General features: G+C 50.0%; 1 protein-coding gene across 1 annotated transcript in view; it reads left to right on the forward strand.

Moving 5' to 3' along the window:
• Nucleotides 1-15,587: 15,587 nt before the first annotated feature.
• The window catches only part of LOC144161629 (solute carrier organic anion transporter family member 4A1-like), a 29,575-nt gene continuing 21,837 nt past the window's right edge, over nucleotides 15,588-23,325 (forward strand). The window contains exon 1 of the mRNA XM_077692260.1: nucleotides 15,588-15,604. Coding sequence (XP_077548386.1) covers nucleotides 15,588-15,604 — 17 coding nt within the window. The remainder of the gene's footprint in view (nucleotides 15,605-23,325) is intronic.

Genomic DNA, 23,325 nt, shown 5'->3' on the forward strand with positions numbered 1-23,325 from the left:
CTCCGGCGAAGTAAGTTTGCTGGATGCGCGCATGCGTGGGAACAGGTGACGTTAAAATTACCGAACACGCACTCGCTGCTCTTGAACTAGCGCCTCCATTTCCCTGTAGGCGGGATGAAGCAAATTTCTGCCAAGTCAGTGGGAAAGTTTATACAAAGCAGCTTTGGCTACATCTCTTCATAGTCACATCGCTACTAGTGTACAGGTGATTCCGTTCACCGAACGTCCAGAACTTGGGAAAGATATGCAAGGACAAGGGTTGATTTTACACGTTTTGACCACGACTGACTTTATAAAGCCGGTCGTGGTTTTGACACGATTACGCAACCCTTGATTTGTTTGTTTTATTCATTTGCCCTCGTTCGGCCGTTGCGATCGCATACGTGCATGGCAGTGGGCATTGTAACGAATCGGCCAGCGCCGCCGTACTTTCCCGCATCACTCCTCGGCTGTGCGGCGAAGCCACTGCGTGCGCCTTTCAGCGCACGCAGCGCACGGAATTTCAGCGCACAGAAATTCAAGCATGGATGGAAGAAAATGAAATACTTGGGGAACTGCAGAATGGATTTAGACAAGACAGGCGACTGGATGACAATCTGTTCGTGATAACGCAATGCATTGAAATTGCGAAAGCACAGAAGAGACCACTATGGATTACGTTCTTGGACATTAAAGGGGCATATGACGACGTAAACAGAGAACGGCTGTGGAGAATGCTGAAACTCCAGGGATTAGAGGACGAGTTAGTACAGTTCGTTATAGCAATCTATAAAGACAATAGAGTGCACCTTACTTGGGAAGGACAGAAATGCGCCCAGCAGGTCAACATCCATCGGGGACTGAAACAGGGATGCCCTTTGAGCCCAATACTGTTCATGCTTTACATGGCAGGGTTAGAAAAGAAACTGGAAGAAAGTCAAGTAGGGTTTAGCCTAACCCATGTGCTGCAAGGCGAAGTGGTACAACAGCATATTCCCGGAATGTTATACGCAGACGACATTGTTCTTTTAGCTGATAACCAAACCGATATGCAGCGGCTAATAAATATTTGCGGCCAGGAAGCCACTGACCTCGGATTAAACTTCAGTGCAGAAAAATCAGGAATAATGGTTTTCAATGACGCTACCACCGACGTAGTGTCTATCCAGCAAGGCGAATTACCTAGAGTGAAGGAATATAAATATTTGGGAGTGTGGATAAACGAAGGGGATAACTACTTAAGTACTCACGAGGAGCAACTTAAGGTTAAGGGAAAGCGAAACGCAGCTATAATGAAGCATAGAGCTCTGTGGGGGTATAACGAATATGAAGTAGTAAGAGGAATGTGGAAAGGAGTAATGGTTCCGGGTCTCACGTTTGCGAATGCTGTACTCTGCTTAAAATCAGACGTTCTATCAGGCCTTGAAGTAAACCAGAGAACGGTAGGACGTTTGGCCTTAGGCGCGCATGGAAAAACAACTAACGAAGCAGTTCAGGGAGATATGGGCTGGGCGTCGTTTGAAGTTAGAGAAGCTGAGAGTAAAATATGCTTTGAGATGAGGTTGAGGGCAATGGATCAACGAAGGTGGGCAGCTAAGGTATTTAGGTACCTATACTTGAAAAGCGTGGGCACGCAGTGGTTAAGAAAGACTAGAAGGCTAACGATGAAATACGGAAAGAACAGCGAGGAATCCAAAACAGCCAAGGTAACCAAAAAAGAGGCAAGGCAGATTGAAACGAATAAATGGAGGGAAAAAATGAAAGCTAAAACGTCGTTAGAGATGTACAGGGCTGAGAAGATGAACATCAGAAAGGAAAATTTCTACGATAATTCCCAGGGCAGTGCTTTGCTTTTTGAGGCTAGAGCAGGTTGCCTGCGAACTAAGAGTTTTGTGGGGAAGTATTCACAAAATGATGGGGTATGCGTGGTCTGCGGAAAAGAAACAGAAACTATGCGGCACATCGTGTTAGAATGTGAGGGTATCCATCCAAATCTACATGAAGGGAATATTGGGCTTTCAGAAGCCCTAGGATTTAAGGGTATCACAGAGGAAGTTAACTTCAAGGCTGTCGAGGGGACGAAAAGAAGATTAGAATGCTGGTGGACGAAAAGCAGAGAGGGGAATATTGCCTAGGACAGTTACCACCTGTAACAGGAAAAAAAAAGTATTTTGTGCCTAATAAGCTTTTTGTGCCTGCTATAAGCAGCGCTAGTATTGAACCAAAAGTGTAAAACATAGGTATATTAGTCCTTTTTGGTCAGATGACACGTCATCACCCCGATACAAAGGGGAAACCAATAGAAATCATCATCATCATCATCATCAGCCGTCAGGCGCCACCATGTCGGTGACAAGTTTCAACAAGCCGAGTCAGACGCTTTGCTTTCGGCGCATTTCAAAACTTCGGCGGCTGCCGGCGAGGCTCGTCTCAACGCTCTTCAAGGACACACATGCCCCGTGATCGCACCGAAGTCCTCCTCTCTCCCCTCTCCCGGACTCAACGTGCGCCGAGGCTATGAACTGCTCACGAACTCTGGAAAGAGCGTTGTGTGTGTCTGTGACGTTCGTGGCGTATTGCCGCTTGTTGGCGTTTTGACCGTTACGGCTTTTGGGTATAAATAGAAGCCACCCAAGCGCTGTAACTCATTCCTGTTTGAGCAGCGAATCCATGCTGTCACTCTGCTCGAGTCCTGTATTGTAACCTCACCCGTCGGGGCATTGTTCTTTGGCTTCGGCTCACCTCTCGTTATGAAGTAAACAGTTACGTTGGCCTATCAGCTCTGGACCTCTTCCCGGCTGCGGCTCGGCCCGCCCGGTCGCAACAGCATCTAGGGCTATTTTTTAATATCGAGTAAGAAGTGGTCCATGCCTGTGTTGGGTTGGACCCCGAAGGTCGTCTTTTGGCGTAGTTACAAAAATGCAGCTAGATATTATTTAGATTTTTAGCGCAGGCATTTCATCACAGGGTGCAGCAGGGAAGTGAGATTGCCCACTTTGTAATTGCTCGCAAATTGTACATACATGTCTTCGGCGTCGTCATGGAAGTGGTCGGATGGCGGCAACGGCGACATTCGCACGTCCGTTTCGGGTGGCGGCTCGGAGCAGGACATGGTGGCCCAGTTTATGTCCTGGAGTGAAACTGGGTTCGGAGGAGCTCGGACGAATTTGCGCCCTGCAAAGGATGTAGACAGGACTGAGGCCGGGCTTCTTTTCGCAGCAGTACCGGGGATATTATAAGGAAATGAGCCATGCCTCCGTCAGATGGGGAACCTCAACACTGGGACACGTATGGCTCGATAACGTGGGGCAGAGATGAGTGGCGGATTTTGACGCACGAACATCGATACACCCTAGGATTGGGGTAGAACATTGCGTGTGTTGCAAGGGGTGGGTGCCGCGGGTAACGTGATACTTCATTATTTCATTTTGCCAAAAAAAAATTCATGGCTCTTGTACCCACCATTAAGGCGTGCGAGAAACGCTCTGCTGCAGACTGCTAAGCCATAGCAAGGCGTGCGCATAGGGCCGGGACTCACGTGCGTGAGCGAGAGGGATGAAACGCGAACTCATTAATAAAGACCTATACCAATCGATTATCCAATAGTTGTTTTCGTCACAGATTGGAGGGCGGCCGACATGTTGGTCATTTCACCCTTCGGACAACGACGGGTTGGTCCCTGTCAAAGGTTACCGGTAAACGACACCCCGAACGCGCTAGCCGGCTCCACCCTCGTGGGGCTTAGTCACTAGGGATTTTAGTATCAAGTGCTGCTTTCGAGTGCCTCACAGGTAGGCCACATGTGCTTTACTTGTGGGTAACTAGTGATTTTTAGGTCACGGCTCATTGCTGCGTGGCCTACACGTTACGTGACCCACCAGAGATGCATTGGTACGTAACTAGTGGGAACATTGCGGCTCAGTCGCCATTTCTTAGGGAGGAGTTCGTGGCGGGTAACCTCTTGAGCACCTTTGAGGTTACGTTTTGATCACTTATTGACCACAGGGTACTGGCGGATGACTGATTTGGAGATCCCATAACCTTCCCGTGACCCAGGGGTGTGCCACCACAAGGCCACGGGTTTTTTAAATGGGTACTGACACAAAATTTTGAAGACGAGATAGCTACGAGACAGACTGGTTGAACACACATAATCACCTGCAAGATATCAGCGGCGAATACAGCCTAGAACATATTTAAAATCAATTTTAAAGTGTGCGAAACGCAACCGAGCAGCCTGTGGAGGACCTCGCCCAATCGACATTCCCTGGATGTGGAGTAAATAAACAACATCCAAACACGTCACGTGTTTGTGTTGGCTGCTTCCGCGCTGCCGGCGTTTCGCGCCGGCTTGCCGCTCTGATCGGAAGTCGAACTTCTGCTCTCGAGCAACGAACGATGCGATCGTTGGCGGCAAAGGCACTGGGATTTCATTGGCTCATCAAGCAGCTGGCCGCGACCTATGTTGTACAGCGATTCTAGGCACCTTATTTTTATTGCTCTTTATTACGCTGGACGCGAAAACGCGCCGGGGGAAACGAAAAGCGCACGGTCGCGTCTCCAGCGGCGGGCATGGCCATGACCCCGATGTATAGCGCAGGCTCGCGCAGGGAGCTCGAGCGATAGGTTGTTACCGCTGCACGAAACGGGGCTCAAGTCCCAAACCACGCAGCACATACGAGAAAGGAGTTAATGACGCGATGGCGGATTGCATTAGAAATCGTCATCATTAGAAATCGCTTACGAGAGCGGCAATCGAATATCCGCCGCAGTGCTAAGCCCAACACATATGTAGGCAGACGTGTACCTGTAGGCAGACTGGCCGGCTACTCCCAGCGCGCGTCTCCCCACCCACTGTCTCGAGCGTCGCTCTCTAGCCGCGGCAGAAATTTGCACTCGCAGCACCTGCGTGCCGTCCTGGGTCGCTTCTTAATTAAGCGGCTGACGAGACCAGTACGTAGGGGAATTCGCAGAAACTGCCGGCGACGCGGATTCGACAGCGCTACGGCAGCTCTGCTCTGTGATATCCGTGAGACGGTCACGTGGACAACTTCGTTTACACAAAATCCCTCGTTTCGCGGCACACGCTGAAACCGAAACTGCGACTGGTTGCATTAAAAACGTCTCTAATTAGACATCCGTTGCACTCTGAGGCAAACGAGGTTTTCACACGTGATAACTAGGTCATTAGCTACCTATCGCAACAACAAAAACAAGATGCAAAATTTTTGTGTCAGTGCCCCTTTAAGGTCAAAGGTTTTGGTGGATGACCAACGTTTGGCAGATTAGTGGGTCACTGCTACGTCCTCACTAGTGAACCCTCAGCGACGAACCACTGGCGAAACGAAGGAAGTCAACGATGAACCAGAAATGGCGGGCAAATCTTGAACTGCCAAGCACCAGTGTGTCAGTTACCAACGGGCGAGCGACGCCCCAGTGACCACAAAAAACATAAACAATTTATTTTCAGGTCTATTCGGGTGAAAGTAGAGACAAAGACCAAACCTACATAATCCAAGGTATGCTGTCATCAATATATCTCCTTAAAATGTTCAGCGACATTCCTCATGGGCTTTAAATTGATCCATGGTCAAAGTGAAATGAAATTATGTTATAGTAGTAAAACCTGGCAAGGTGGGAGTTGGCAGACGCTTACGTAATAAAACTACGAAACATTTTATGCTTCATAAAGCTAGCACGTGCAGCTTGTAGATAAATGAGGAAATTATGTCTCACCGGAGAGCTTGGGAGACTTCGTTAGAGGTTCCATGTGTTTGCCCTGGAAAGTCGTTGTGGCCGGCCACTATTCCCGCACTGAATGGGAAAAAGCAAGGAACCCAAAATTGGGGGATTAAGAAATAAGCGTTTGAGGACAAGGAGACATAGAAACGTGACCGTGTTTTGATTACGGTACACCAATTAATCAGCGCTGTGTTACTTCGTATATGTCAACCGATATGCCGGTGGGGAACCAGTTTTTGGTAACGAGGAGCTGTTTATGGACTAATCTGTGGGTTTTTGTGTACAGTGAATATAGGTATTCGCGGACTCTTTGTAAATGCGGCATAAAGACCGAAGGTGCATAGGCCGCGCGGGTGGCAACGGCTACTAAGCCATTCGCCACATTTGCTATTTCGACTTCACCCTCTGAAGTTATCTTTGAGAATAACGTATAGGGCCTGTTTAAGAAGAATCGCTGTATTTAGATAACGAGGGCGTTTATCTCAGGCTGAGAAGTATTTTAAACAAGAGTCTTTTGTATATTATTCGTCTATTATCAGCAGATTATGCACAACCATGGGTTTGAACCGTGACGCCGTGAGCTGCGCCGCACAAGGTTGGGCGCAACGTCGCTGTGAAAATTCCACGCGCTTTTTTACAGTCGCGATTGACAGCCTGCACCTTACACAAAAATGAATCTGCTATAAATATTCGTTTCAAAGGGTACTCGAGAGAAAAACGTTCACGATTGTAACTAAACATAGGCAGAAATTGTGGCTATGGTGGGTGACGCATAAATAAGCAATGAAAAGCTGTGGTTCTTGCTGGGGTTTTAATAGGGAAAGCGCTTCTTTGGGTGTTTCGGCCACAAAATACGTTGAAACCGATCGGTAGATCCTTTTTATACTTGTAACTGTGAGAGAATCTTTCAACCTAGTATAAAAACCGGTTTTCCCTAATGCCAAAGACTGAGAAAAATCGCAACTACAAAAAATATCCCACCTCCCCTCGCGGGAACGCCTGTGTAGATGCGACGCATAGGGGGTTCACGTTGCAGCGTTGGACAGCGGAGGAACGACGCTGGAACGATGGAGCGGAGCGGCGCAGGCACCGCGTTTAATAGCGCGCATAACGGTGAGGGGACGCGCCGGCGCCAGTGCGTCTGCCGCGGCTATGACGTAACACAATCCAACACAATCCACTTTAATCCAATCCAATCCAAATACAAATCCAATCCAAGCCAAGCCAATCCAATCGAATCCAATCCAATGCCCCTCGCGAGAGAGTGTTCGCTATCGGAGAGGAGAGGGAGTGAGCGGTGGAGAGCGCTGCTGGTGCGGCGAGGAGAATGGGGGAGGGGCGGACGCCGACGACGACCCGGATGCAGGGACAAGGCGAGTGACTTCGCATATAAAAAAGTTGGCGCAACTTGCACTAGTGGTGCAAGGCTGGAAAAACAGCAGAGCTGACGGCCCCTCTCCGTGCGTCGGAGACCCGGCTGTTGCACTATGGTGGCTAGAGGGGGGAAGTGTGATGGGCGGCAGTCGGCGGTCGGCGGGGCGCACGGGGGAGCGATGAAATTCGGAGCGGAGTTGTAGATGGCGCTACCTGACGTTGGTGTGCCGCCGTCGCGGCTGCTGAAGAGAGCGGCACAGAGCCGCTAGCACGCGCGTCGCGCACACTTTGCGTTGAAACGGAAGAAAACGTTTGAGCGATAAAAAAAGAGTGGTTGAGAGTCATTTTTTTTTAAATTTGTGCTGAAGGACATGTGATGCCCAGTGCAAACATCACGAGCTGTTTGCAGCTCAGAGCTGCATAAATACGATTAACTAAACTTATTTTGAGTGAGCAGAGAAAAAAGGACCAAACATTTCCCCGAGGGGGAGAATGTGAAAGTGCGAATGCACGGTTGTCGGCCCGCTTGCGGCGCTTGCGCTCGGCCCCCGCAGCCCACCCCCTCGCCGCCTTCTCTTCCATCTCTTCCATCGGGTTTGTAGTATCACGTGTACACCACGCAGTTATCAAGCCGCTATAACGCCGCTGAGTCGCCAACGCACGCCGCTGACGACGTAGTTTGAATGCGTTAAAGATATAAGGCGCGTCTAACACTGATATCACCGTCGCGTCTGTGGCTTGGTCGGTAGTGCGTCGCGCTGCGGCCCGCAAAGTCCTCGGATCGAAACCTGGCGCCGGATGCTGTTTTTTCTTTAAAGAGCACTGCGGACGCCGCCGCCGACGCCGGCGGTGGATGGTTTGGGGTCGCTTATAAAGAGCATTCGCTCTTAAAAAAACCTATGCGTGATTCGCTAGCTAGCGAACGGCAAGAGAAGCTTAATGTGACAATCCAAAAAAAAAAGTAGAAAGAGTCTTAATGCGGGCTTATTGGTGGTGCATACTTAAATATCGAAAACAGAGTGCGGTCTCGTCTCGCCTTTCTTTGTCCCGTCGTAGCGCTATTTTCGATCTTTGATGAAGAGTGTATTAACGTGTAGCGGAATTTTTAGACGCTGGGTGCGTTGGCATTCACGAAAAGGCATGATGCTAAGTTGTTAACGCAAGCAAATGGGGGAAGCGAACACGAACGACTCGGAACGCGGATTTTTAACTTAATCCTTCACCCGTCCGGCGTATTGTCGGTGGCCACACACATAAAAAATTAAAAACATACGAACAAGCAAAAAACTACGTTGGGGACACACGCAATAAATCGCGGCAACTCTTTGTCGTTCTGTTATAGCTTCAGCGTTCGCCAGCATGGTATACCTTTAACAGAAGCTTTAGTATTGTAAAAGAATGTGTTCATGTTAGTGCTTTGGCGAACCTAACATGCAACAAATATTTTACAATACAGTAGCTTTTACAGCGCGGAATCACAAGGTCAGAGGAAATACATAGCACAGTACATACGCAAAATTTTCACTGGAGCGCACATGAGCTTTTTATTTCATAGACCACCTATCATATTTACAGATCACACAAGGAGAAGCAGTATAGCAGCGGACTCTACTTGACCTTCCTTAACGTTAAATGCTTCTGGCGCTCCCTTTGAAGAGCCTTGTACTTGTTCAAAGACTTTGTATAAATGCAGCCTACCACAATTTTCGCAGTATGTTCTTTGCTATGAAGCTCGCCCCCTACTTGGCGGAGTGTTACACTGCTCAAAAACTGCATAAAGTCGTGCACACTGAATGCGTGAAGTTTCTCTGTTGAGAAGAACAATGTAAATGCATCCTATAACACAATTGTTACCAACGCATCGCCAGGTCACAAAAGGCGCCTCCCCTCTCAAACTGTAGCGTGCACACACTATCCGCAAGGCATTCAGTTGCTGCTCTGATGACTGTAAGGCCACAAGCACACTACTGGCAAGAAATTTTACCACATAACTTTCTGGTTACATATCCTGCACGTTTGGTAACCGCTTCACCCAGGCAAAAAACATAATTCGCGCTTTCGACGCCATCAGTGCACGCAACGTACGTTATAACTATTACAACGCACATGAATTGCACAGTATCACGCACTGCACACCTCTGGCACAGTGGGACATGAGCTACGCTTCCGAGCTTCGACGTGACGGCGATCGCCGTACACAGCGGGGTTTACTACGCGGGCGAGTGGGCGGGCGCGCCGGCGAGCACACCAGCGGTGTTTCAGCGCCCCTAGCGGCGCCGGAAAATTTCATCGCGCATCGCGCCTCTCCTTTCCACGGCGCGGATACATCGCCCGTCACACTTCCCCCCTCTAGCCACCATAGTTGCACCTCACATTTCCGAACTTGGTATACTGAAAGGACGCCATGACTGGCAGACCGGATTGCTTCGTCCGCAAACTTTCACATCTCTCCCAAAGTGGACCGCGTTAGCACGCGCTAGAACCCGCGGCCTAGTCCAAAGCCAACGCCGGCGCTACGAACCCAAAGGAAACGCCGTGCGCCCGGAATGCGGTGATAGTTCAGTCGTTAGATACCGGTTTCATTACGCGAGGGACACAGGTTCGTTTCCGATCACGGAAAACGTTTGTTTTGAAGCGAAGCTTTACTACTTTCGTCCAGCGGTTTCGCGGCGGATACGGAATTTCACCTTTTGACACACCACTCGAAGCGCGTCGCGTAATTCGCCGGGCCCGCTTTCGGCGCTGCGCACTAATAGGCCCCCTTTTCAGTCGTTCTGCTCAGTACGACCGGCGGCCTCCCATGCACGCGCCGCTGTGTCAAACGTTGACTGTGTCGTCTTTCGGGCTACGTGACTCGTCTGACGTCCGGCGCAAAAGGAACGGCGCGTTCTCCGTGAAGGAACGCCGCGTTCGCCGGGTATCATTCTGTGAGCGTTGCACGGGACCGAACAACTATGCATCGTGGTCGGAAATACAGCTACATCAAAGGTTAATCAAGTGAAGCCAAAACTCAACCAGACTAAGCCAAGATATTGCTTCGCATATCAAAGGTTCGCTGAGCTACGCCGCAGCCATTTTTTTCTTTCCAATTGGCCCGCCGCACATGTTATTGCTCCCGACCGGTGCTAACCCCGTACCCGTTGGGCCTTTAGGGTGGGGTCCATTGGATAGGTTGCCGGTTTCATGGCGTAAAGGTTCCTGGCTCTACTCCCGGGACCACCCTAACCACATTTTGTTTCTTCAGGATTCGAGGTTTGTTGGTGCAACGGACAGACAAAGCGCGGCCCGAACATCTCTGCTGTTAAAATCGAAGGAGCCCTTGTTCCGTCTTCAGAAGGAAGACGGACAAGAATGTGGCGAGAGAAGCCCAGTGGTCAGGAGCAGGCTTGGCCTTGCAAGGACTCAGAGTGGGTAAAAGGACGGAGTAAGAAGTTTATCCCTAAAACGCGCTCAACTGAGATGATATAACTCGTGGAGAGAAGACTGGTTGCAAAAACTTACGGATTATTCGCCAGAAATCTGAAAACAAGACAACTGAAGCGTGAATTCCTTGATCAGCGTCACAGTAACAGCAACGTTTTCTTCTTCGTGTGAAACCGTCGACGTAAGTCCTCGTGATCACAGCTAGGAAAAGCTCCTTTCAGAAGGTACGCCACTATTTATTTAAAACTATATATTACGTTTTTAAAATGAAACTTCGCCGAAAACGGAACCTATTCGATAAATACGAGATTGGAGACAATGGTTTAATACTATAAGTACTCAACAAAATTTTTCGGCATTTATAGGCGAAAGCCTGGCGGGCTGCTAAGACCGCTACCTTCTTTTCCAACGTACGCACGTCGAATTTAGCAGCCATGCTATTGTACATTCAGTGATGTATAATTATTCCATCTTAATCCATTGTAATCCACATTAATCAACTTTAATTCAGCTCATCCAATCTTAATTTCACTTATTTTTTCTTAATCTCGCATAATCCATCTTGGGCCCCTTAATCCACCTTAATCCCACCATAATCTTCCTTAGGTCACCTTAATGTGCTCTAGTGTCGCTTAAGCGACGGCCCCGAAGGACTCAACAGAGAGACGCGAACTCGTTGAAAATGCAAATCCGGAGAGGGTTGATTCAAAACGGCGTACCTTTTATAACATCGGCTCAGCCGCCTGATGGTAAAACACCGAAGCGCCATGATCCAAAATCCCCGATAGTACGTGTGCCTTAGTCTATCTCAATTCATCCGGCCCCGATATTTCATCGTATATAATTATCTTAATCTCTGTGTGACATTATCCAACGTCTTTTCTGCCTTTTGCCAGTTCAAAACTCCCTTGATCAGATCACATATTGTTAGGCGTAACTTATGAAGATTGTAGCATTTTTGAACTGTAGCAAATAGAACTGTAATTGAACTGTAATTTGAATTGTAGCAAATTGAACTGTAGTTTTCATGGCTTACGAGTCTTTCTTGTTTGAAATGACTGCTGTCTATTTGTTAGGTCATGTTATGTTAGTTTAGATTAGGTTACCTTGCTTTACGTCAGGTAGAGCGATGTAATGCAAGACGCGGCATTCTTTTCCCCAAACCCGGTGGACGTCGATATAGTGGAAGTGCTTATAGTACCGTCGGACGGCTATCTAGACACAGCCAATTCAAATCAGGTATTCGGCAGCGAAAGCTGTTGTTGTTGTTCCTCTATTAACTGTTCCCCACGGCCCCCGTCAACACTTGCTGAGCTCAAAGCGATTTTCGACGCCTTGACGGCTATAGAGCTGCTGAGACCAGACAAATCACAACCTGTCAACATCTTTACAGATTCAATGCAAGCAGTCCGAGACCTCCGGAAAGTACTTCATCAAGTGCCCATGTCCCAAAACATCCACGCGAAGGCTGCGGCCCTTAGTTTCAGAGTGAATATTACTTGGGCCCAGAGCACGTCGACCCCTGGACAGCAACAGGCGGATGCGGCGACTCGTATACCTCCAACGACGCATCCACTGCCCTTATTTCCAGTTGACGCAATGTCAAAGTTGGCCACCGACAAAGAAGAACTTCGGTGCTCCACACGCGCACTTATTCCACCGTGTGGATCAAACCTCCCTGGTGGGCTTACCCGCCGTGAGGAGGTGGCGCTACGAAGGATTCGCGTCGGCGCTGCTCTCACACCAGCTGTCACCCACACCTGGCCCCCGGACCGACGGGCTCCGTTTAGCCGGACATGTCCATTTTGCACCACGTCGGCATCGACCGAAGACATTCACCATCTTCTGTGGACTTGCCGTGGCCTCCAACGTTCCCGATAGCAAGTACTACATAGTGTGGGACTCAACCCAGGCCGGCCTCCCGACTACAGACGCTGGCTCTTTGGGCCGTTTCACCGGAGCCTTTTGGACTTTTTTAGTGAAAACTCCCTGTTTACGTACATTTAAACACACTCGCCTCCGCCGTTTTATGCTGCAGAGCAAACTTTCGCAATAAAAAAAAAATCTTCCTCATCTCCATCGTCTCCTTCAAAGGTTCATTCACGCCGGGTAATTGGGCAAGGCTTGAATCAGACTGTGATAGCTTGGAAAGCTTTCAGGCTGCTTATAAAAACTATTTATGCAAGAATGGCATATTTGTTTAAAAAAGATAACAGAAAACTGAAAATATGGAAAAGTGGCAGGGATGAGTAATTTATGAGCTGAACACTCCGTGTTCACATCGTGTCTTCACATCCGAGAAGGCACGTACGGTCAGTAAAACGCTTGTCTATAACAGAAGTTTCAGCTTCAACTAGTTACATCTGAAAACCACAACAGTCGACAGCCTCACTTAGGAAAACCTGGCGTTCCATCTCACACCTAGCTACATGGATATCTTGTAAATATGACGGGGTGCACCAGCCTGTACCGCGCTCGCCCGTGCCCTGGCACATGGACATCTTACTTACACGTGTTACAGTCACATGTTACAGTTACAGTCATTTACACTAGACAATCACATGTTAGTGCTCTCCACAAGATGAATTGGCACCTTCTCCGTGCGGAACGGCCTCCCCTCGTTCACTCGGGCAGAGGCAGTTCCCCTTCCGCTTTTCATAAATCTAATCGAAGAGACCAAACTACGATACCATTATCATCTGGACCATTCGCCACAAGGAAAAAGCTCCAGAAACGGGACCACCCGAATAGCGACTCTGACAGCACCGATTCGCCGCCAGCAATCCCTCCATCGGAATTCCACCTCCACGTCCGATCCGGCGCAGTAACCGAAAAGTACACGATCATCACGAACAGCACGCTCGTAGACCACAAGGCGGCTGAGAAAGTTGACATTTACACCGATTCGTCTCTGAATGGACCGACGGAGTCCATTGCCTGGACATCTACAGTTTAGCCAAAATTGAATGGATCCCGGCAAATTTCAAACACATACAGCCTCGCAGAAGCAGTACAACTTCTTTGCGTTGTGGCAGCCACCCGGCAAATTTATGAAAATTCCGGCCATCTCCCCGCAAAAACATTTCGCATTGTCACGGATTTTTACGTTGCTATCGGAGAATCGAATCGTCCGTTTTCACCGAACACTGAGACAACAGATATACTGACTTCGATACCAGACCTGCAAATGGAAGACCTGATGATTGCTATTGGTTTCCCCTTTGTAGCGGGGTGATGACGGGTGATCTCAACAAAAAGGACTAATATACCTATGTTTTATACTCTTGGTTTGATACTAGCGCTGCTTAGGGCATGTACAAAAAGCTTATTAGGCACAAAATACTTTTTTTTTCTGTTACAGGTGGTAGCTCTCCTAGGCAATATTCCCCTCTCTGCTTTTCGTCCACCAGCATTCTAATCTTCTTTTCGTCCCCTCGACAGCCTTGAAGTTACTTCCTCTGTGCTAACCTTAAATCCTAGGGCTTCCGGAAGCCGAATATTTCCCTCATGTAGATTTGGATGGATACCCTCGAATTCCAACACTATGTGCCGCATAGTTTCTGTTTCTTTTCCGCAGACCACGCATACCCCATCATTTTGTGAATACTTCCACACAAAGCTCTTCCCCACAATGTCCAAACAATGCAACCTCAAAATTCGCATTGTTTGGAGTACGGGACATACTTACGGCGCACAAGACAACCGCATGGGTCAGGACGCTGCAAGGGATAGGCTATAATCCCCTTCCACGGGGCTCGCCACGTTGTCCCCCTTCTCCAAGCAGATTGGCAACTCCAGCTACTCCCCTTTAAAAAATAAAGCAACAAGCGTTTGCAAGATGAAACTCCGGTTGGCATCCTCGCCCCTCTCAAGCCCTTCTCGCGTCCGGGCGAGATATTCGCCAATAAAATATATGCGGGCTCTGAATTGCATCGATGCCCCCACTGTAGTCGTGATGACATACCAAATCTCTTCCACTGAATTTAACCGCCATCAGTTTCTAACTTGGGATTCTCCCCTCTGAACTTTCGCGTTGTTCCATTCGAATTTCCGTGCGCTACCTCTCCTGCCATCTAGGAGCGAACTTTAGAAATACTGTATGACGGAGGGAGCGGAGAAGAGTCGCCAGCCGGGAGTGCCGCCAACAAGGAGAGACAAGCCACCGCCAGCCACCTTCAAGGAGCCCGCACGACAGCAAGCGGTCAGCCGTCCTTCCCGCCGTTCCGTAAGCCCTCGGAAATTGAAGTGCATCGGTGAAGTGCTTGGCTGAATGTATCTTTTGTGCCATTTGTATTTTGTTTCCATTGCTTGAGTAAAGCCCGTATTTGAGTTCCCACTTTCTGTGCAGCAAAGTTTTGACAAGGCTGTTGCCTGAACCCCCCTCTGTAAGCAGGACATTGAAAACGATTGTATCGAGGCCATGGAGAGTTAAAAAACAAGGCAGGCTGAACCACCATCAATGGGAAAGATTTGTCCAGATGAGACTCAAAGGTTCTCATCATATTCTGCACTGTTAGAAAAATGGAGACTCTATAGACACGGCAAACGGGCCTCTAGATGCGGAATATTATTTGCCACGCATCTCGGAAGGCCTAGGCACAATATCAGTGCTCGTCGCTCCAAAACAACAAGATGAAAGAGTTTGTACGCTGCTCAACCCGAAAAGAGGACACATCCAAGCACGCAAGGCTCGCGGGCTCGCAGAGTCCATTGGGCTGAGAATTGGATGGCATCTTCTTCTTATTTTAATGTAGTGGCTCGTATACCCACAGAGGGGGGTTCGCCGGGGCTTGTGGGCGGCTATTTATTTAGTTTATCAAATGGTAAACATGGGCAAAAAAATCAAGAATGACCAGATTCCCACCATCGCGCGAAGGATACGGGAAGGAAAAATAGTTTTAGCAAAGGAATCTTCCCATAGCCAAAATGAAGCCGCCTGCGAACTGGTGGACGACTTCTTCACACACGTGGGGGCGCGCACGATCCCTTGTGCCACGAGAGGCTCGTGAGCACGCAGAATCCCTCGAGCTGAGAGAAAGAAGAAGACTTGCCCAGGGACTGGTGCAGAAATGTCGAAGATCCTCCGGTAAGTGTTCCCAGGCCTTCCCCCGCGCTAAGAACCTCCGTATGCGACAGTTGAATCTTTTCGCTTCCGAAAGCGGTTTTCAAGGGAGTACCTTGCCTTCGCTCCGATGGCCGCCTTAGTAGAGTTATAGCAGAGCCCGTCCCGGTACGGTACCCGGTAGGCGACCGACGCTACTTCGCGTGCGCTGAGTCGAAAAAAACCAGTCGTGCGCATGCGCAGGTGTACCGGCTACCGTACCGGTACAGGTTCTCCGTCCTGCTATAACTTGTAACCTGGTTTAGATGTTGGCGTATGAGCTTTTCAAGGGCGTAGATAGGCCTAAGCAGGCTCGCGTCAAGCTGCCTAACGAAAGGGGACTCGCTTCTACGAGCGTACTTGAGCTCAACTGATCGAATCGGATTCTCTTGTAGTGAACATGCCTTCCCGCTTCCTCAGGTACCCCGTACAAGGATCCATCTGGGCTGCAGGGTGTATCCCGATGATTATTAGCGACGTGCAAGTTTCGTTGGCTCTGGCCATCGGCGTACGGGGGTTGTATTCTCGAACCTGAATGCATTAATATAAGTGTTGTGAATCAATCAATCAATCAATCAATCAATCAATCAATCAATCAATCAATCAATCAATCAATCAATCAATCAATCAATCAATCAATCAATCAATCAATCAATCAATCAATCAATCAATCAATCAATCAATCTTTTTCCCAGAAAAGTCTGGACGGTTCTTCAGGGCTAAAAGCCGCTCTAGGCAGCGTGACTGGTCCTAAAAGACCGTTACATTGAGAGAGAGAGAGAGAGAGAGAGAGAGAGAGAGAGAGAGAGAGAGAGAGAGAGAGAGAGAGAGAGAGAGAGAGAGAGAGAGAGAGAGAGAGAAGATTCGCCAGTAGCGGGTTTGGCGAGGCGTGAGGGAAGAATGGGCGGGGGAGAAAGTACGACGAGAGAGTCGGTAGTGCTCCACGATGTCGTTGAAGGTGATGAGACGTTCTTTGGAGGAGCGCGTGCCGTGTCGGGGGACGATGCTCACACCAGCCCGGAGTGTGAGATCTCGGGCAATGGCATGGGCAAGTTCGTTTCCCGGCAGGCCAGTGTGAGCCGGGGCCCCACACCAACTCCACCATCTTTTGAGGCGGGTCACTCTGTAAGATGCGGAGGGCTTCAGAAGAGATGGTCCCCCGTACAAAATGCGGCAGAGCCAGCTTGGAGTCCGTGAGTATCTTGGGCGGAGTTGGACGTTGTGTGAGGGCCAGCGCAATGGCCGCTTCCTTTGCAGTCGTGGGGGAGGTAGTTAAGATGGCGCGCGTGCTGAGGGGGTTGCAAGCGGAGTTGCGCGTGACCACCAGAGCGTAGGCGTTGTGATGGCGGTATTCCGCCGCATCACAGAACACCGCTTCCGGCCATTTTGACAGTTCCCGGTCCAAGGGGCGTGTACCGGCTTGGCGGCGCGCTGAGTTGAAGGGGTGCATGTGTCGGGGTAGGGGTCTTGTGAATGTTTTCCCGAATTTCAATGGGAATAGGCATGGCTCTTTTAGCTTGTTCGGACAGCGGAATGCCTTGAGCAGCGAGAATAGACTTCGCGTTTCGTTAGCTCTAGGCGATTTCTCCGGGATGATAAATGGGCTTCAATTAATTGTGGTGGCACAATGTGTGGGAGAAATGCACCTGTGTGTGAAAAACGCGCTTTCAAGACGCGAGAAAACAGTTGGTATCCTCTTCCGCAGGTCGCTTTTAAATCAGAAGCGTAACTTGTTTCCAACGGCAGCGTGACTTCAAAACAAAATTAATGTTTATCTTTAGAACACCAGGTTTACTGGTAAGCCCTCGAATGCTACGTGTTGTGCCCAACCATGCGCTTGGCAATGAACATATTTGGTTTTTACTCTTTAAGAGTCTTCATTTATTTGGCTCTTATACAGCTGCTTCAGGTGTCACAAAAACATATTGTGGCCACTTGCCCAAAACGACCCTTACTGCTGATTGACCATTCCTTTTCATGCTGCAAACTTCGTTGCTTCGATATTTTTAAATTTCGAAATATTAATAATATAACCCGTTATGTGTCAAATACGCTGATAGACAGGCCGCCTTCGTGGCGTTAGAATGTTTTAGTGAACAAGAGCAAGCTGAGTTCATTTTTCATGGGTCGGAACGGAAAACCTCGCGCAAAGAACAAGCTTGATTCGTCACCACCATCATCACCAACCATCCAGAGTAACCATCATCATTGGCAACTGCTTGCTGAAAAATTGACCGAGTATCTGCTCCTTTCGTTGCAAATGTCGACAAAAGACGATAATCTTTATCGACATTTGCAAAGTAAATGCCTCCCGTCGCTATCTCGCCAAACCCTCTCATGTTGTTCCTTTTGCGGCGCGCTCCTCCTAAGGCAAAGACGCCAAATGCTTAAATCAATTTAAATTTACCGCGGTCCACTGCTCCAGGGCGGGTGTCTCGATGCCAACGATGATGCGTACAGCGGAGACGCGCGTGAATCGAGGCGCCCTACTTCAACGTTTATAGAACCACGCTGGCCTACTCCACGTGCGTTCCGAGCAGAACGTGGAACTATCTAGTGGAACCTTTCGTAAATTTTGCGGCTTGATTTTTTAAAATTCCGCCAGAAGCTATAGTGGTGCGGGCGACAACAGGCGACGGCGGAGTGAATTTTTTTCTTCAGTGGATGAAGTATTTAGTTTCGAAAAAATCATCTATGATGCTTTATATAGGAACACTGCATATATCACCTATGTATTAGTTTAATTGTCTTATATTTGCCGAATGTCTTGTTCTTCTTCAACAATGTTAACAAGTATGAACATTACACCGGACTTAGGTAGATTCAGCTGTGACTATATAAGAATATTGCGCAGGCGTTGATTCACTTTGGCTGGGTGGCTGAATCGAGTCGCAGACAGACAGACAGACAGACCAAAATCTCTGGGTTTAAGTAGCCCAAGAAAGTCTATCGTCTTTAATAAAACCGGATTCCATCTTTCCGCGTCTTTCTCAAAAACTACCACTGGCGCTCACATTCTTCAGAGGCTACGAATCTCCCCTATAGACCCCCCAGAAGACAATACCACACTCCCTCACGACATCCATTCTAACTTAATTATCAAGCCTATACCCAGAAACATGCACCCACAATTTAACACCAAAAGGCGTCCGCAACGCGCACAAGCTTTAAATAAACAATACCGCGACAAACATGACGTCCACTACGTCGACGCAGCGGAATATCGGCGGCATGGTGCCTTCTCAATAGTCTCTTAATGCCCTTCCAATCAGGCCCAGCGCAACTTCCTGACCATTCTCACCACCAACCCTGCCACGGCAGAAGCGGCAGTAGCTTTAGCGCTAACGCAAAAGCCGACCCCCTCCACAGTCATCCCTGATTCTAAAACGGCAGTTCGAAATTTCGCCTCCGGCTTTATTTCGCCTCAGGCACTCAAAATTCTCCGACAAGCCCCCCCCCCTCCCGACCCAACGTCCCCCGTAGAAATCATCTGTGCTCCGGCGCATACTGGCCTGGAGGGGAACGAAGTTGCCCACAGTATGGCTCGAGAACTCATCATCCGAGCCGGGCCCAGCTCGTTCCCGTGCCATGGCGCCAGATCCGCTAGAGATCGGATGATCACGTACAATGAAATTATCACCCATTACCGTCTATCTCGCTGTGTATACCCCCCGGAACACACAAAACTCACCATCCATCAAGAACACACGAGGCGTCTTTTGCAAACACATTTCCCAATCCTGCTAAATTACATCTAATTCAGCCAGCCGTATACCCTTTACCGAACTGTACAGCCTGCCAGTCCCTCGGCACCCTTCAGCACCTTCAGATCCACATCCAAAAATAACCACGTGTGAGCAGTGGGAGGAGGCGGTGCGCTGCCCAGACCAGGAGGCCCAAGCTTCACTCGTCGCCCGGGCGGCCGCGGTCGCCACCAAAACGGCGGCCACCATCTGTTACGAATGGGCAAGCGCCGCAGTACTTCCCCGCATCACTCCTCGGCTGTGCGGCGAAGCCACTCGTGCGCCTTCGGAAACAGGAGCAATCATGTCGGCAACAAGTTGCGACAAAGCCTCGTCAGACGCTTCGCTCTCTGCGCATTCGGCGGCTGCCTGCGGCGGCTGAACTTCGGCGGCTGCCTGCGTGGCTCGTCTCCACGCTCTTCAAGGACACAGAGGCAGGCCCCGGTGATCGCAACGGAGTCCTCCTCTCTCCCCTCTCTCGGACTCAACGTGCCCGAGGCTATGAACAGCTTACGAACTCTGGAAAGAGTGTAGTGCGTGTTCCAGCGTGTTGGCGTTTGACCGTTACCGCTTTCGGGTATAAATAGAGCTCCCAAGCGTTGTAAACCATTCCTGTTAGAGCTGCGATTCGATGTTGTCGCTCTGCTCGAGTCCTGTATTGTAACCTCGCCCGTCGGGGCATTGTTCTTTGGCTTCGGCTCACCTCTCGCTATGAAGTAAACAGTTACGTTAGCCTACGGCTTCTGGACTTCTTCACGGCTGCAACAGCGGCTGGCCGCTCGCATCATACACGCTACCACTCGTATGTCGGAGGCCACGGAGCTCGGATCGGGTGCCCCCGCCCGGTCGCAACAACTGGTTGGCAGCGGTGGGATGGCAACTTCGTAACACCTGGAGCCAGCGGTGCGAGACCCAACACAACGGACGTCAAGGCGGCTTCGGACTTCGCAGAATTCACGGCGGTCAATGGTGAGTGCGGGACTTGTCTTCACTGAGTTTTACCAGGCTTCTGAGGATAGCTGGTAGGGCGTGTGTTTTTGTCGCGTGGGTAATTCGCGCAAAACATTTTTGGAGCAGTGGGAAAGCAGTACTCTAGACCGGCCATGAATTTGAAAGCGTTGAAAAAACCGCAGTTGTTGGAGCTTGCAAAAGAGTTGCGCTTGGATGTTACGGACGCACTGAGAAAGCCAGAGCTGATACAGGCTATACTCGCTGTCGGGGCTGACGATGAGGAGCTGTCGGAATGCATTGAGCTGATCAATGGCAGGGAGACCGCGAAACGTCAGGCCGCCGAGGCAGAGGCTAAATGTCAGGCTGCAGAGGCTGAGCGCCAGCGTGAGGAAAGCGAGGAGAAAAAGCGAGAACACGAGAAAAGAATGCGAGAGCAGAAACTCAAACACGAGGAAAGAGAGCGAGTAGAGGAGCTCGAGTGGCAGAAACAAGAGCAGGAACGCAAGCTCAAGCACGAGGAAAAGATGCGATGGTACGACCTCGAGCTCGAGCGCCTTGAACAGGAAAGAAAGGAGCTCGAGGGAGAGCGACTCCAACGGGAGAACAAGAAAAGTGAGCATGTAATTCAACACGAGCAGGAAAAAGTAAAGCCTGAGTTAGAATCGTTGCTCGAAAAAGACCTCGTTGTCGTGGATAGAGAAACTGGCCACGGTAACGAAAAGAAAGTAGCAGACGCTCGGGAGCGCGAGTCGGAAGCGACCGTTGCTGCCCCGCAGCGCCCGCAGCGCGTCAAGGTTGCGGAGAGAGATAACGACAGCACATTAGCTCAGACTGTCGGCAGAGGGCAGTGTGTGTCCACTGAGTGCGATAATGTGTCGGCGTTTGTTTTGGAGATCTCGGCGGAGTGTTCGGACGGTTCAAATTCGCGGGAGGCCTTGGGAATGGCTACCAGGCCTCTCAAGCTTGGACGTTCCCTGTCTTCCCTATAGGCGGCGTAAAAATCGACGCCCCACGTGACCAACCTAAAGCGCTGTTTTCGACCATCAAGCCCACCAGACGGCGCAGGCAAAATGTTACTTTTGGTATAGAATACAAAACATTCATTCCGTGACTCAAAGAGCCCACACAGTTCGCTTACAATGTGTTATTTAAAAATACTATTAACAAGTTCCGCATCAAACATCCGTTGAGCAAAAATGTACGCAACTTTTTACGAACAGCCGACTGGTGCACCACCTCGTTTCTGAATTCGCAACCACAAAGCCGCCAATTCAAATTGAAACCGCTGCAACGGCCGACCGTTTCAATGTGCGCGGAGCACCGGTTTCGTGACTGTTATTGCTGTTATGTGCTTTTGCGTCCATCAGTTGTTGAGAGGACTGGCAAAACACGGGAATTGAGTGCTTGTGGAATGACAAATGTGGGAAATTCCGCATCGGAAGGCAGCTGTCGAGGCCAGAATATTCGATTCTTCCAACAGAAGGTGAGTGTTATGCACTCCGCTAGAAAGACGGTGCAAAGGAAACCGTTGTCGCCGTCAATACTTCATTTGTGCCCTTCGTTCGAAATCTTAGCGCAAGTGAACGAGTTGTTATGGCAAAAAAAAAATGTTGTCACGAAAGCGACGTACAATTGCAGCGATCGAAATGAAATGATGTCCTGGCCTCTGTAAACTTGCGGATGTCAATAAACGATTTGTTCTCACTTGCTGCTCACTGTGGTCTGTGCCAGTCGAGGCCATCTGGTCACCTGGCGTAACATCACTTCACTAGCGCGGCGCAAGTAAACACGCGACCAGCGTGCCAGCCAGGAGCCAGCAGGAGCAGCCACGGCCGGACTCGACGCCCCTTTCGCGCGCGGGAGGAGGAGAGTCGAGTCCGGCCGTGGAGCAGCGAGCCGGCGGCCGCCGTGCGAGGGCAGCCATGTTATTAAGGAGCTCAAGCGGCCTGTGCAAAAAGCATCCGCCATGTTTACAAAGCCGTGTTTACAGCGCCATCAAGCGGGCGTACTGGGTAGTTCACGACGCCGCCACTACGCTTTTTCTGGCACTACAGGCAAAGCTAGACCTTTGCTTCTCTAAAATCCTCCCTGTTCTGTGTGGCTACCGACTTGAACGTGAACATTTCGCGAGATAGCGAGGTTTCGCTGGAGTGCGTAAACCATGAGGTTACCGAGAGGCCGCACGAGTCCGCTGAAACGGAAGTTGTTCCTTCGGACGGTAGTGCGGAAACGAGCGACGTGGTGGGAAAGCCTGCAGTCGAGGCAGAAAACGGTTTGCACGGTTCAGCTGGGAGTCATGACGATCTCGCCACTGAGCAAGCCGATTCCGTCCTGCCACCAGCTCAGGTAGCTGATCTCGAGCAACGGCCAGCCGAGCTCGTAGAGATTCAGGCGTCTGGGGCGGCTGAGCCGTCCTTTGAGACAGGGCAGCTTGGATCTAGTGTAGCCTTGACAGCCGCAACACAGAACGAAAACACCCTTCGGTGTTTGCTTGCTGAGGTTGTCGCCGAAAGCGCTAGGGACGACGAGGTAGTCACTGTTCGGAACTACCAGGTGTCTAATGAGCACGTCGTGCCCTTGCCACTCCCAGCTGATGCTCCCGAAGATAGGCCAGCATCGGCGGAGCTAGTTGAGGTTCCGGTGTCGCCTGTGGCTGAGCCGAAGTCGGGAACCGATCAGCCTAGAGGAGAGAACGTAAACACGTTCCGATGTTCGCTTGCCGAACGCGTTGGTAAAAAGGCGAGCAAGAAGGATAGTGGGAAAATTTCCGCACGTACTTGTGGCGCGTGTTTCAGTGCGGGCACGCCCAGAGGCAAGGCCATGAGCTCGCATCGCGCCAAGGGAACGCCGCCTCCTAGAAGGAGTGCGCGCCTTACGTTCGAACGCTGGAAAATCTCGCTCGCTCCTCCGCGCGCTCGGCCTTTGTCGAAAACAACGGCCGGTGTCATTTCACGCGGTTGCAGCAGCGTTGAGGGAACGGCTGCTGACGTGAACGTGAACACTTCGCGAGAT

This window comes from Haemaphysalis longicornis, unplaced genomic scaffold (assembly GCF_048455015.1).
Source record: "Haemaphysalis longicornis isolate Haplotype H1 unplaced genomic scaffold, Haemaphysalis longicornis Haplotype H1 scaffold_12, whole genome shotgun sequence".
In the NCBI taxonomy this organism is placed as follows: domain Eukaryota; kingdom Metazoa; phylum Arthropoda; class Arachnida; order Ixodida; family Ixodidae; genus Haemaphysalis; species Haemaphysalis longicornis.